At 45.5% G+C, this 13565-nt stretch overlaps 2 protein-coding genes across 2 annotated transcripts in view; one reads left to right on the top strand and one right to left on the bottom strand.

The window, feature by feature from the left end:
• Positions 1-7345, top strand: part of flot1b (flotillin 1b) — a 12693-nt gene extending 5348 nt beyond the window's left edge. The window contains exons 3-13 of the mRNA XM_056601323.1: positions 772-847; positions 1844-1934; positions 2141-2284; positions 2464-2583; positions 2812-2907; positions 3081-3233; positions 3538-3719; positions 3964-4009; positions 4458-4595; positions 5361-5525; positions 5810-7345. Coding sequence (XP_056457298.1) covers positions 772-847; positions 1844-1934; positions 2141-2284; positions 2464-2583; positions 2812-2907; positions 3081-3233; positions 3538-3719; positions 3964-4009; positions 4458-4595; positions 5361-5525; positions 5810-5839 — 1241 coding nt within the window. The 3' untranslated portion in view covers positions 5840-7345. The remainder of the gene's footprint in view (positions 1-771; positions 848-1843; positions 1935-2140; positions 2285-2463; positions 2584-2811; positions 2908-3080; positions 3234-3537; positions 3720-3963; positions 4010-4457; positions 4596-5360; positions 5526-5809) is intronic.
• Positions 6927-13565, bottom strand: tubb5 (tubulin, beta 5). Its single transcript, XM_056601322.1, has 5 exons — positions 13432-13565; positions 11128-11236; positions 10864-10974; positions 10504-10748; positions 6927-10424 (listed from the first exon to the last, which is right to left on the bottom strand). Exons 1-5 carry the CDS (start codon positions 13486-13488, stop codon positions 9612-9614), a joined length of 1335 nt encoding a protein of 444 aa, XP_056457297.1. The 5' UTR covers positions 13489-13565; the 3' UTR covers positions 6927-9611.

The following is a 13565-nucleotide window of genomic DNA, read 5'->3' as shown; positions in this document are numbered from 1 at the left end:
TTGCAGACAAAAAAATCGGAAATTTGCTCATTTTGAGTTTCCGCTCAATATTGGGCAGGTCAGCCAATGCAGCTGCTAGAAAAGGAATGTGTTGTGCCCTATGGGGCAACCGTGCATTGTAAATGCATGTCCTCTGAAGTGCTTGTTTTCGCAACTGATTGTAACAGATTGATAACCCTACCCATTATGGAAAGGATCTCTATTGAAAAGTTCAACTTTGTTATTTACCTTTGCTTAATCCGGTCTGCTGATCATTGTGCCTAACCAAGCCTAGCTCAAGGTCAATACTCGCTCGCCAGTGTTGAGTTTTTGCAAAACGACTACTTTGGTAATGTGAGTGAGAAAAAGTAATGCTGGCAAGAGTTTGTTGTTTGTCTACAGAAAGCATAGCTCAGTGTTGTCGATTTGGGTTGAGGAGAGTTTGGATTGTTATGACAATAGGCCATCTTTCAGCTCCATGAGAGAGACTTGATTAGGACAATAACAGACCGCATCAAGCAAAAGGTAAACCCTCTAGATGTATTTCTCTGTAGGGACACTCTGAGCTGGTCAGAGTCCAAAACAAGCCCCTTTGAGAGGGAAACAGACAAAATTATGGAACTAGGGTCCGGGTCTAAAAATCCCAAAGTGATCCTATTGATGAATTTGTTTGAAAACTATGTTTAGTTTTGAGTTGTTCTATTAGTGTTGAATTCACTAATGCGTCTTTACTAGCGTTTGTTTTGCATTGTTGATGATTTGATTTCCTCTGTTTTTCTTAACTCTGTCCAGGCTTTGGTCGTTCTCCACCTTTAATGATTGCCGGAGGCCGAGTGTTTGTCCTCCCCTGCATTCAGCAGATCCAGAGGTAGTAAAGCATTTCCCTAATTCCCCCTTTGTTTGCTATTTATGTTTTGGCTCGCTTTGGTACTGTGGACTGATGGTAGTTATAGAAGTTTGCAAAGCAAGGAGCAGTTTCCGGTCTGCTTCTTCCAAATAGACTGCAAAAATCAATACTTTATTTGTGGGCTAACGGAGGACGCCCAAAAAAAACCACAGTCCTTCCCTGATATCCTGCACCCATTTTGTGTTTGAGTGGTTAATCCTGCAAGCTCTCCCGTTATTTTTCTCTTTAATCCATCACAAACAACAGTATATCCAAACACATGACAAGGGCGGGGCTATCAGTTAACTCAAATCATTACCTTTGATTCCCCTTGGGTTTCTGTTAATCAAAAACCCAATCACATGCTGCCCACACACTCTTGAGGTTGAACCATTGGCGGGTTGTGATACCTAGGTAAGATGGGTCCCCAGACCTGTTGGTCTGAGGGGGAACTCTTGTTGGACTGTAAGACAAAAAAAGGGCTATAGGGTGCTAATACCAACCTCAGTGGCTCCATTAATCCATTACTTTACGAACATTAGGGGGTTAGAGACAGAGGACCGGCAGGGAGGAGGATGAGCAAAGAATGATGGTGAATCCACATAAATGGTTTGATCAACTCCTCAAGAGTAGTGGGGGGGGGTAGAGACGGATGTTTGGCAGGTAGGTGGAAATAAAAACAGGATGAAGGGGAATCATATTTACTGTCTGATAAACTAGAAGTGGGGGTCAGAGACGGGGATCTTGCAGGGACGGTTGTGAGGGCATGGTGACGGAGTCATCATATTAACTATTTGATCAGTCAATGGTGGGGGTCAGAGACAGGGCTCTGGCAGGGAGAGGGATAAGAAACAGAATGAGGCGATTCCATATCTCACTGTTAAGCGATTAATGCATACCTCAACACGGTTGAAAGGTTTTTGCTGCTTTCAATGTTCCTTGTGAATAACACTGTTGTCGTCCTTTCCATCTCCTTAGGATCACCCTGAACACCCTGACCCTGAATGTGAAGAGTGACAAGGTCTACACTCGCCATGGTGTCCCCATCTCTGTCACCGGCATCGCTCAGGTACACAACATGTCTTTTTTTTTAATTCATGTCAAGTTCAATTTTGGATTCCATTTTGGGTCTCCAATCGAAATCTTGTTTTATATTAACTGTATTAGAATGTACAACCCAATCCTACGGCTTCTGTCACCAGCTCTTATGTCATCTTTTGTAAATACCTTAGATCAATAATAATCACTAATCACATGATTTCTCTCCACTGTCAGGTGAAGATCCAAGGTCAGAACAAGGAGATGCTGGCCACGGCCTGCCAGATGTTCATGGGCAAGTCTGAGGGTGAGATCGCCAACATCGCCCTGGAGACGCTGGAGGGGCACCAGAGAGCCATCATCGCCCACCTGACGGTTGAGGTGGGTGTTCTGATCACGGCTGAATACCAAAAACAAACACAAACGATAAATCAAATCATCTCAACACAAACGCCTCCACTCCAGCGTCCTGGAGGGAGTGGGGTTTACTCTGAAGGACACCTCGCTGTCACGGTTGCACGATCACTGTCTGATGCTCTGATGCGTTGGCCCTGGTGTAGGAGATCTACCAGGACCGGAAGAAGTTCTCCGAGCAGGTGTTCAAGGTGGCCTCCTCCGACCTGGTCAACATGGGCATCGGGGTGGTCAGCTACACGCTCAAAGACGTCCACGACGACCAGGTACGACCGGGGTCACATAGTGAAGGTTCGGAGGAGCAATTCATTTTAAATCCCAGTGCTCTATTGTTATCCGGTAGCCACTCTATCTCTGTCTCGGACACTTATAAATGCTTCATAACCTCAGGAAATGGGCGGGTTGGAGTATGTCTGTCTGTGGATAGGCTCCTAGAAGCCTTCCTCCCTGGTGTGTGGTCCACCACTGACTCCGTGCTTTGTCTCCCCTCCCAGGACTACCTCCACTCCCTGGGCAAAGCCAGGACAGCGCAGGTGCAGAAGGATGCCAGGATTGGAGAGGCTCAGTACAAACGTGATGCTGTCATCAGGGTAAGATGTTTATTCCCTTTCCATATTTGGTTCACTTGTTTCTGCTCTTCAACTTTACATTTTTTATGCGTATGGAATGACAATTTGGGATATTTACAATTGATCTAACTGCAGAAATAGGATATTGCCTTATTTCCTCATTCCACTGACGCCCTGTGTCTCTCCATGTGCAGGAGGCCCACGCCATGCAGGAGAAGGTGTCTGCCCAGTACAAGAACGAGATCGAGATGGCCAAGGCCCAGAGAGACTATGAGCTGAAGAAGGCCGCTTACGATGTGGAGGTCAACACCAAGAAGGCTGAGTCAGAGATGGCTTATCAGCTTCAGGTACGTGCGTCCGGGGCTGGGGGTAAAGTGGGTCACGGGTTATTAAGGGTCAACCACTTGAAGAAACATACAAAACAATTCTGTTTTAAGACTGAGATGGGGGAATACTGTATTTAAGAATAACCATAAACCCATAGAAATGTTAATTATAACACTCTTTTGACATGGCAATGAGAATTTTTTTATTATCGCGCAGTGAAGTTCCTGGGCCAAAAGTAGCGCCTAAAGTGGGCAGGAAAAACGGGTAGAAACTATGTCTTCTGAGACTGACCCTGCGCCTGCCCCCCCCACCACGCCCCCACAGGTGGCCAAGACCAAGCAGCGCATCGAGGAGGAGAAGATGCAGGTGAAGGTGGTGGAGCGCTCGCAGCAGATCCTGCTGCAGGAGCAGGAGATCACCCGCCGCGAGATGGAGCTAGAGGCCACCGTCAAGAAGCCCGCCGACGCCGAGAGATACCGCCTGGAGAAGCTGGCCGAGGCCAACCGGTGAGCGGGCCTCAGTGTTCACAACCACCTGGGCTTCAGTCGGTTTACTCGTACTCCTTTGGAAGAACATCGTACATTTACGTGTCGACCCAAACAAAGCTCTTCTATTGAGAGAACACTAGGGTAGAAGAGTCGGGAGATTTTTGCTAGGAACAGAACCCTCAGGGCAGTGACGTAGGAGCAGGCTGTTATAGGTATAAGTGGTGGACGTTATAGAAGCTCACTCCCGTCTCTCTCCTCCCAGTCTGCAGCTGATCATGGAGGCCGAGGCTGAGGCTGAATCCATCAGGGTGAGTGCTGCATAATTCTTCCCTCTCTTCCTGTCTTCCTTCACTCAATCCCTGCTCCTTGCCCTCCCCTTATACTACCCATCCCCCACTTCTCTCCACTGTTTTCTGTTAAGAACCAGTCATGCGGTTCCAGCATCTACAAGATGGCCTCCTGCATGCATTAAGTCTATGCAGATTTAGTCAAATCAATAAAGCCTTTGACTCTCAAGACCCCCTTCCTGCTAATTTGACCCAGTTTTATCGACATTTTACAGCGTCTTTGTCTTGTTCTTTCTGTTGTGCGGTAGCTTTTGGTGAACATTTCCAAGCTTCAGAATAACACAGGTTTTCTTCTCTCACTTCCTCACTCAAAGCCCTCATGCTACCCGTGTCTGTGGGCGCCGCTCACACTCACCGAGGCTATGTAATCAGTCCTAATGTGCACTCCCGTGTGTCTGTGGCTGTCCAGATGAAGGGCGAGGCGGAGGCGTTTGCCCTGGAGGCGAAGGGTCGGGCGGAGGCTGAGCAGATGACCAAGAAGGCGGAGGCCTTCACCCAGTACAAGGAGGGGGCCATGGTGGACATGCTGCTGGAGAAGCTGCCCCTGGTCCGTCCACTTCTCAGACCTCTGACATTCACAAGACTCAGCCGTTTATATACCAGACAGACATGACTATGCTTTAGATACCGTAATTATACTAATACAGACCGTATCATTCATTAGACAGACTTGCCAACAATAGGGCTTGAAAAAAACCAACCTGTATATAGGCCACACCTAGGCTGCAGTAACGGAAGATAAATATAATTTATTTCAAGTGCTTTGCATTGAAGAGCTGCTGCTCAAATCAATGAATCCTTAAAGTATTTTTGATAGTTTGATGTCTATATCTAAGGATCTCTTTGTGATTAGCATGTTAGTTTCAAAGGATGAATTGCAGGGCTCAGTACTGCAACTATTTATCATGTTGATACAAATAAATCTTTACCTGGGTTTCATCGGTGCCCGTGAAAAATAATAATTAGTTTCACCCCAAACAATGCAGCCTAGGCATGGCGATGCGCCACCATGTAATGTTCTAAATAGGGCTGTAGGGACCAAGACATTTCATTTCTGAAACTGTTGAATTGGTTAAAACTAGTTTTATGAAATGGCGTCTTAAAAGGCCACACTGCACACATTCACATAGGTGTTGTGTGGAGGAAGTCTGTGTCTAGGACCGACTTTTTATTAAAATATTTGATTTAAAACCGGTTTTGCACCAGAAATTGTAGTCCTGATAAAACGCGTTGAGCGTGCTTATTATTGCGGGTAATGTGTGGCATTGCATCGGCTGTGGAGGGCTTCACGACCCGTCTCTCCTCCCCCCAGATGGCAGAGGAGATCGCCAGGCCGCTGGCCGCCGCCCATAAGATCACCATGATCTCCAGCGGCAACGGAGAAGTGGGCGCGGCCAAGCTAACGGGAGAGGTGCTTGACATCATGACCCGCCTGCCCGCCACCGTTGAGAAGCTCACTGGCGTCAACATTTCACAGGTAGGTGTGTGTGTGTGTGGGGGGGTTATTATTGTTCTAGAGACATGGACATTGGACTTGTTTTTTACGTATCCGATTTCAGGCCTGTAGATGACATGAATATAGACATAGGCATTTAGATATTGTTTGTACTTTTCTACGTTCTATGAGTGCTCTATAAGACTGAATGGTGGGGAAAACAAAAACATGCTTTATATTAAGTCTTAAACCGGACCAGATATTTACAAAGGAGACGTCCTGTAATGCAGTGTTCTATCCGTGCTCACTGCTGGTCTCCTCCCCAGGTCACTGGAGGGCCCATCCGTAAGCGCTAGGAGCACGGGAGCCATGGGAGTCCCTCAGTGCCTTCCAACGCTGTTACGCGGACGTGGTTGCGAGGTCACGGCCCTCTCTGTCTGCATGCGTCCGTCTCTCTTCTCCGTGAGCACCCCCGCGGTGCCTCCGTAGTGTATAACAAGCATGTGAATTAGTTTTTATTGTATGATTGTTTTGTTTTTTTCCCATCATGAAATATTCATACCCTGCACTGGTTCGTTGTTGCTATGGTAACGTCCTCTGCTGCGAACGGACTCGGATCAGATGGAGTACACTCTGCTGTGGGAAACATTCGTATTCAAATGACATTTTTACTCTTCCACTCTATTTTTCTACTTTGTTATGACACTTTGTTTCACAGAAATCAGGGTTGCGTACAGAAGATGGGGCCATTTTAATTTTGTTTAGTGTTAGTGCACGTTTTATCAGTTGTATATTATTACTCAAACCTAAACTGACTGGATTTGCCTTAATTTAGGCATAGCTGGTCACGCATCATACATCTATATATACACATATATTTAACACGTTTTTCTTTCTCTACTGTTACATTTTTTTAAACCATTAATCTATATTACCCACTAGGGTTGGGACGTGCTAAGTCTCAATTTATTACACGTCGGAGTGTGTAGTGCCTTGCTTATTAACTACAGATCCAAAACTCATACAAGCCATAATTGAAACGGAGGGTTTATTTACGTTCAAGTTTGAAGGGAAAGAATGTGTTTGTGGTGAAAACCAGCGTAGGTTTATTTGCTTTTAGCGATAACATCGCTTGTGATAGGTGATGGAAATGGGTGGTAAACGCATGTTAAGGAACTATTTGATCTAACCCGCTATAGATTTGACGCCAGTAAAACAATGCAATCTATCCCTTTATTGCTAAGTTTAAACTGTTAAATCTATCACTATACTTAGGCAGGAAATATCAGTAGTATGTGGATAATGGATCAAGGATATATCTAGAGTAGGTCATTGTGTTTACTGACAGTTTGATAGCATAGATTGTTATATTCTTTTCATTTTTGTATACCAATTCCAAAGTTTCCAAGCCTATGCATTTCTCCAAGTGCCTAAACAGGTTGAATTAAAACCACTCCACCCAACCTCCATCCACATGATCTTATATTAACCCTTTGAATCAATGTTTGTCTGGGAATCAAACAAACAGCATGACCGTGGCTGTAGATCAAAAAGCCAAATCTATTCTGAAACCTCTACCTTTTCAAGACTTAACACCCTTTACAGTAAATGACCTGTATGGATGTCTGTGTTGATGTTAAGTTGCCAATGTTGTGATTTAGCAAAAGTTGTGTTTACGTCTTGTATGCTAGATTTTATAACTACTCAAATGTTATGAGTATGAAAAATAAATGGTTAATAGACAATAAAGTATGATTTATTGACTGGGAGCCGTTTTGGTGATATTTGTTCTTGATTATTACAATTGACTTATTGTAAGAGATGTGTTCCACATCCTCATAAAAAATTTATTGAATGAATAAAATGGGCATTTCACATGCCACAATAAGCCTATGTAAATTGTGGATATAAGGTTGTGTATATCTCACAGATATAGTTGATCTAGATAGATAGATAGATATACCTTATTGAGGTGCTTTATAGTGACCCAGGGCATTAAGGGCCTCAAACTTTCACGTAAGGGTTGTAAAGTTATAAAGAATTGCACAATAATATAATTTTGACTAGACTTCTACTGGGATGCGTTGCTGCGCATGTGCAGTTTGACTGAATATGTTGCATACTATTACCTTTGTAAAACAAGTGATGGCTTTGTGGCTCAAAGTTGAAGTATGTTTTCTGAGAAGATGGGTAGCAGAACAAATGAACAACTCTTAATTGCAGTAAAACACAGCTGTGTGCACTTGGTAAATCAATTCGAGCTCTATCAAGTGGACTCTTCATACATGAGTCCACTTGATAAACTTCCCGTTCTAAACATGTTTAGAACGGGACCACTGACAATCCAAGTCAGAAGTGATAAACTATAAACCTCGGTTTCATATATCAATGGTTTTGTTCAGGTGATAGGCCATTCTCCATTATTTAATACTTTTTTTTTTAATAGATAGAAATGGTAACATCGGAAATTAAAATACAACGATAAACCGAGTCGCTAGGGCGTTTTAGGGCATTCTATAATCTATTAATATTGGGTGGAATATTCATATTTTCTTTCAATAGCTTCCATTTCATGTGACCAAGTGACGCAAAATCAATACCCGTCAATTTAATCAGAAAGCCAAGGAACCACATTCCTTTCATAAACCACATTGCTCATTATCTAATGCTTATGTGTAGCCTTCTCGTTGTGATTGGCTGTCTGTCTACCTAACTTCCCGCCACGAGGCCAGGCAGACCCGTTTCCTTCCCTGCTGCAATGATGCGCAAAATTGCGCAGCTACATGTACTTTACACACTGAGATGATCAGTACTGTTTATTATTCTAGACCATGTTCCATAGTCAGGATTTGTCATCGCACAATCTGTTTATCCCAATGCTCGATTATGTAAATATATTAACGTTACATACCAGGATTGTGTAATGATCCACTGAGCAACATTGTGAGACGCGAAATGGAGTCCGATGCACCCTCAGGGTTGCGCCTGCAGCATACGTGTTGACTGAATCTTCAGACTCTAGAGCAGTCATTCGAGCTGTACGTCACAGCTCAGCGATCAAGTTCGATTTCAAACTAGAGGAAAGGTGATGACTGATAATTGCAGGCCCAAATACGACTTAAATATTAAAGTGTGTTTGAATACCTAGCTGACCACATGAAGCAGGGGGAAAGTTATGCAGGAGTGTGAAGCACACACCATTGCTGTGTCGTTACGCGTTGTTTAAACGTGCCTTTTAGGTTAGCTTTCTTACAGAACCGAACTAGGTTGCACGAACACTTCATATTTCTAAAGGTACGTGATCGGGTATCTATGGGATACACAGGTATTTAAGAGGAACAAACTGCCCGGACACAGGAAGCCTTAGACAATCCAAGATTCTGGAGAAAACCGTAAACCCAAATCCTCCAGCCATTTTTGGCTTGACTGACCTTGCTCAACTAGAAGCACGACACTCCCCTTTTTTACACTCGAGCAGACGCATAACCTTTTGATAAGATTTGCGTCACTTTTTCTGGGTCAACTTACCACAGTAAGTGGTTTGGCCTTCGCCCATTATCAGCATGTCAAAGAATATATACACAAGGAAAATGTAATAAGTTAAACTTAAAAAGTATTTTATTTTGGCCTCATTAAACACTTACACATTAAGCCTTTAGGACCCCCAAGTTGCACTTACAAATGATTCTTTCCGAGATGTCATAAATCATGTACTTTAAACTTAATTATATATGCTTGCCACATACAATAGGGGACTTGGCAAGGGGTTGGTGATCAGACAGGACACTGGTAGCTGTTGACGACATTGCCATACCAATGACATGTAAATGTTAAACATGGCATCCTTCTAACCAACATATTAACTACCTCATTGATGCACGAGCCATATACTCCAGTGGTGGAATGCTTCACTGTACCCTTCTTTGACAGGCAAATATAGCTCTCCGGTTTACAGTGCACAAAAAAAAGAGAAACCATTATTTTTTGCCAAATGTATTTGCAGTCAATTGCAAAGGATATCTAATGGGCTATAACAATTTCCTTTTCAACAACAATTCACTGAATTATTTATTCTACTTATGATGGCGGGACACTTGACACCTCCTTCCTCTGCTTGGCTCTCCGTGCTCAGCCGTCCTCTTCGGCCTCCTCGTCGAACTCGCCCTCCTCGTCGGCGGTGGCGTCCTGGTACTGCTGGTACTCGGACACCAGGTCGTTCATGTTGCTCTCCGCCTCCGTGAACTCCATCTCGTCCATGCCCTCGCCGGTGTACCAATGGAGGAAGGCCTTGCGGCGGAACATGGCAGTGAACTGCTCGGAGATGCGCTTGAACAGCTCCTGGATGGCGGTGCTGTTGCCGATGAAGGTTACGGCCATCTTGAGGCCACGGGGTGGGATGTCGCACACGGCCGTCTTCACGTTGTTGGGGATCCATTCCACGAAGTAGCTGCTGTTCTTGTTCTGCACGTTGAGCATCTGCTCGTCCACCTCCTTCATGGACATGCGTCCGCGGAACACGGCGGCCACCGTCAGGTAGCGCCCGTGGCGGGGGTCGCACGCCGCCATCATGTTCTTGGCGTCGAACACCTGCTGGGTGAGCTCAGGCACGGTGAGGGCACGGTACTGCTGGCTGCCCCTGCTGGTGAGGGGGGCGAAGCCCGGCATGAAGAAGTGGAGACGGGGGAAAGGCACCATGTTGACAGCCAGCTTGCGGAGGTCAGCGTTGAGCTGGCCGGGGAAGCGGAGGCACGTGGTGACGCCGCTCATGGTGGCTGAGACCAGGTGGTTCAGGTCGCCGTAGGTGGGCGTGGTCAGCTTGAGCGTGCGGAAGCAGATGTCGTAGAGGGCTTCGTTGTCGATACAGAACGTCTCGTCTGTGTTCTCTACCAGCTGGTGGACCGACAGGGTGGCGTTGTAGGGCTCAACGACTGTGTCTGATACCTGGGGACCAACAGGGAGAACATCAGTGCCTTACTCACTCCTACGTGGCCAATACTCCACCAGATGTAAGCAGACCTACCTTTGGCGATGGAACAACACTGAAGGTGTTCATGATGCGGTCGGGGAACTCCTCGCGGATCTTGCTGATGAGCAGGGTGCCCATGCCGGAACCGGTTCCTCCACCGAGGGAGTGGGTGAGCTGGAAGCCCTGCAGGCAGTCGCAGCTCTCTGCCTCCTTCCTCACCACATCCAGGACCGAGTCCACCAGCTCGGCTCCCTCTGTGTAGTGGCCCTTGGCCCAGTTGTTACCCGCCCCGCTCTGGCCTGAAGGAGGAAGGTTATCAGGAGGGTCATTCCATTGTTAATCGAAATGTTCCGTGATGGTTGGTCACAGTCACGATCAAACTTCAGGGAAGAATTCGCATTCATCCAAACATACCGAAAACAAAGTTGTCGGGCCTGAAGATCTGGCCGAAGGGTCCGGACCTCACAGAGTCCATAGTGCCAGGCTCCAAGTCCACAAGGATGGCCCTGGGCACATATTTACCTCCTAGAGAGATAGCGGGAATGAGAGGCATGTTCAGAAACAGCACTTCCTGCATTACATTTATTTAAAGTAGTACATTTGAAATTTAAGTAAACTTAAGTGCACTATGCACATGTTAACCACGCAGACAAATTGGGATCAATGCGGGCAACCTACCGGAGGCCTCATTGTAGTAAACGCTGATTCTGTCCAGCTGCAGGTCGCTGTCCCCATTGTAGCTTCCTGTGGGGTCGATTCCGTGCTCATCACTGATCACCTCCCAAAACTGGAAAGAAACGTGGAGAATATTCCATAACCATTAGTAATTCTGAAGGCATCTGCACAGGCCTTGTGGTTTCACTGGCGGCAGTACATGACCAGGGGAAAACTAGGGTGGGTTCACATATTTTGGTTCGAATGAGAATCACTGCTGTGTTGTCTTTGAAACCCCCAGGTTATTCACCCTTTAAAAAGACTGCATTTCTGGTTTTCCATTATGCAGTTCAAATGTCCGGATCATAATGCGTCTTTCTGACACAAAGGGACGCACAAAGGAGCTATAGAGAACCAGCCTCTTCTTCAGGGCCAACTGAAAGACTTGTATTTGTAGCCGGCAGTCATGCAACACTGAAGAGGCCGATTGTCTTTGGTTCCATAATCATGATGCAGTAGACTCTTTAAAAAACACTGTCTGGGTGTCTTGGGACTGTAGGTTGGCTGTTAATACAATTTTCTCCTTCGAGAAGGCGGGCCAAACTTTCAATGAAGGCGGCCATTTTAACCAGTACGTGTGCTCCTTTTCCCTTCACCACCCCCCCCCCCCCCCGCCCGAATGCCTTCCCCTGGTTTTCCACAAAGAGCAGCTGGAAGCGAGGATTTGCTGTAATCTGGATAAGCAGGCAGATTTTTTATACAGCTCAGCGTTAGAGATTTAAGTAAATCTGATTCAAATAGGGACATTTTTATATCAAAAACATATTAAGCAAAAAAAAAGACATATTGACGCCAATCTTATGGAGACAAAAGCTCCAAGACATCTGTAGAAAAGAGTGAGAAGGGCGGACGGGGCAATGGGCAAAAGGACCATAGGCCATTGACACACAAGACAGATAGCCATCAGGAAGGGGCTGATGATAACCACAGTGAAAGAATGGGGACATGCCACACCCTGACCCTAATTTAATACAATGCAACTCTTCAGCAAGTCTGTCAATCACAAGCCATGTAATGCCGCATCCCTGCATACAAGTAGACCCAGGGGAGACCGAACCCATAGCTCTCCTGATACATGCACTGTACTGCCATTACCATACTGGACAAAGACCAGGGGACAATGAAAAGGTTATTTTTTTTAATGGAACAGCTACTGCACTGGCTTGTCATAGTCCTGGTTAATAATTTTTGAGATAATTAGTGGATTAGCTTCAGTGGGCTATATTAATATATGTAGCCGCTCCCCTGCCAAGAAATTGCAAATTAAGTCATGTCAGGGACCAGTGACATCACCACTGCGCATCAGCTGTTTCGTATCGCCCTCAAGACACAGCCTCCCTTCATATGGTTAAGGGGGATGGGAAAGATCGATTAGAAAGACAGGCTGTTCTATAGGACATAAAAAATCGATGTGCGCCTGGAACACGCATGTGTTCAAATTGATCTCGGTGTGTGCTGGGTGTCGGCTCTAGTCGGTCGTAGACTGTCCATTGAAAAAATTAAGCGGACATTATGTTTTTTATAATTGATTAATTGAGCGGAATTACCGCCCAATTCATTTTGACTGCAAGGTTAATACAAGTTGGTGGATGGGCGTGGGATATTGTGTGCGGATTCCTGTAGAAAAGACTAGATTTTAAGAAGCTCCGATGCGAGAATGGGCGTTAAGGCTATCAAATGCTTTTACATTGAAGATCACATGTCATTACGCGCTGTGGTGCAACGGGCCATTTTGAAAGAGAAAAGGCTCCAAGCCCCACCCAACTCCCGCTTCCTCTTTGCGCCCACGCACTCAAAGAAGTCGCTATGCTTTATTCTGCAGAATTATAGTCGGCCGAAGTGCGATATCGAACAGGAATTCATAAGAGGACACATAACCACGTTAATATAACCGAATTTACTGACACGGTCGGTCCATCGGTCGGATCAGTTCAAGACAAAGGCGCCAGAGTAGTGGTGCACGCCTTGAAGGGCCGTGAAGACCAGGCCGGTTTTATTTTTCAGACATTGTCTTGGAATCTGTTAAATCGTCCTCGTCGAGGCGAAGAATTAACCAAACCCTGATATACGTAGAGTACATTTATCTACACCAAATATAATACCGCAGTGGATTGCCACCAGACTGCATAATTCAAGTTTAAACGATCGGAAACAAATATTTAGTATCAGACATACAGGCCTACTTACCAACGTATATACAGAACCCTTACGACTTAAAACATCATAAAACTGTGGATATAAAAAAAAAAACTCTTTCTCGGTTCTTACCTTTGCGCCAATCTGGTTACCGCACTGGCCTGCTTGAAGGTGGACGATTTCCCTCATCCTGAAAGCGAAGTTTTAGTTGAGCAGGAGCAAACGTGTCTGTTACACCTCGAGGAGAGTGGAGTGAGAGACAATGA

This window comes from Gadus chalcogrammus, chromosome 11 (genome assembly GCF_026213295.1).
Source record: "Gadus chalcogrammus isolate NIFS_2021 chromosome 11, NIFS_Gcha_1.0, whole genome shotgun sequence".
Lineage (NCBI taxonomy): Eukaryota > Metazoa > Chordata > Actinopteri > Gadiformes > Gadidae > Gadus > Gadus chalcogrammus.
The sequence above is the reverse complement of the archived record's forward strand: the minus strand, read 5'-3'. Positions and strand labels throughout refer to the sequence as shown.

Coding starts and splice junctions, on each gene's coding strand:
- tubb5 (XM_056601322.1), bottom strand. CDS start 13,488: ATGAGGGAAATCGTCCACCTTCAAGCAGGCCAGTGCGGTAACCAGATT. Junction 11,237..13,431: donor GTAACCAGATTGGCGCAAAG/GTAAGAACCGAG, acceptor GTTTCTTTCCAG/TTTTGGGAGGTGATCAGTGA. Junction 10,749..10,863: donor GCCCGACAACTTTGTTTTCG/GTATGTTTGGAT, acceptor TTCCTCCTTCAG/GCCAGAGCGGGGCGGGTAAC.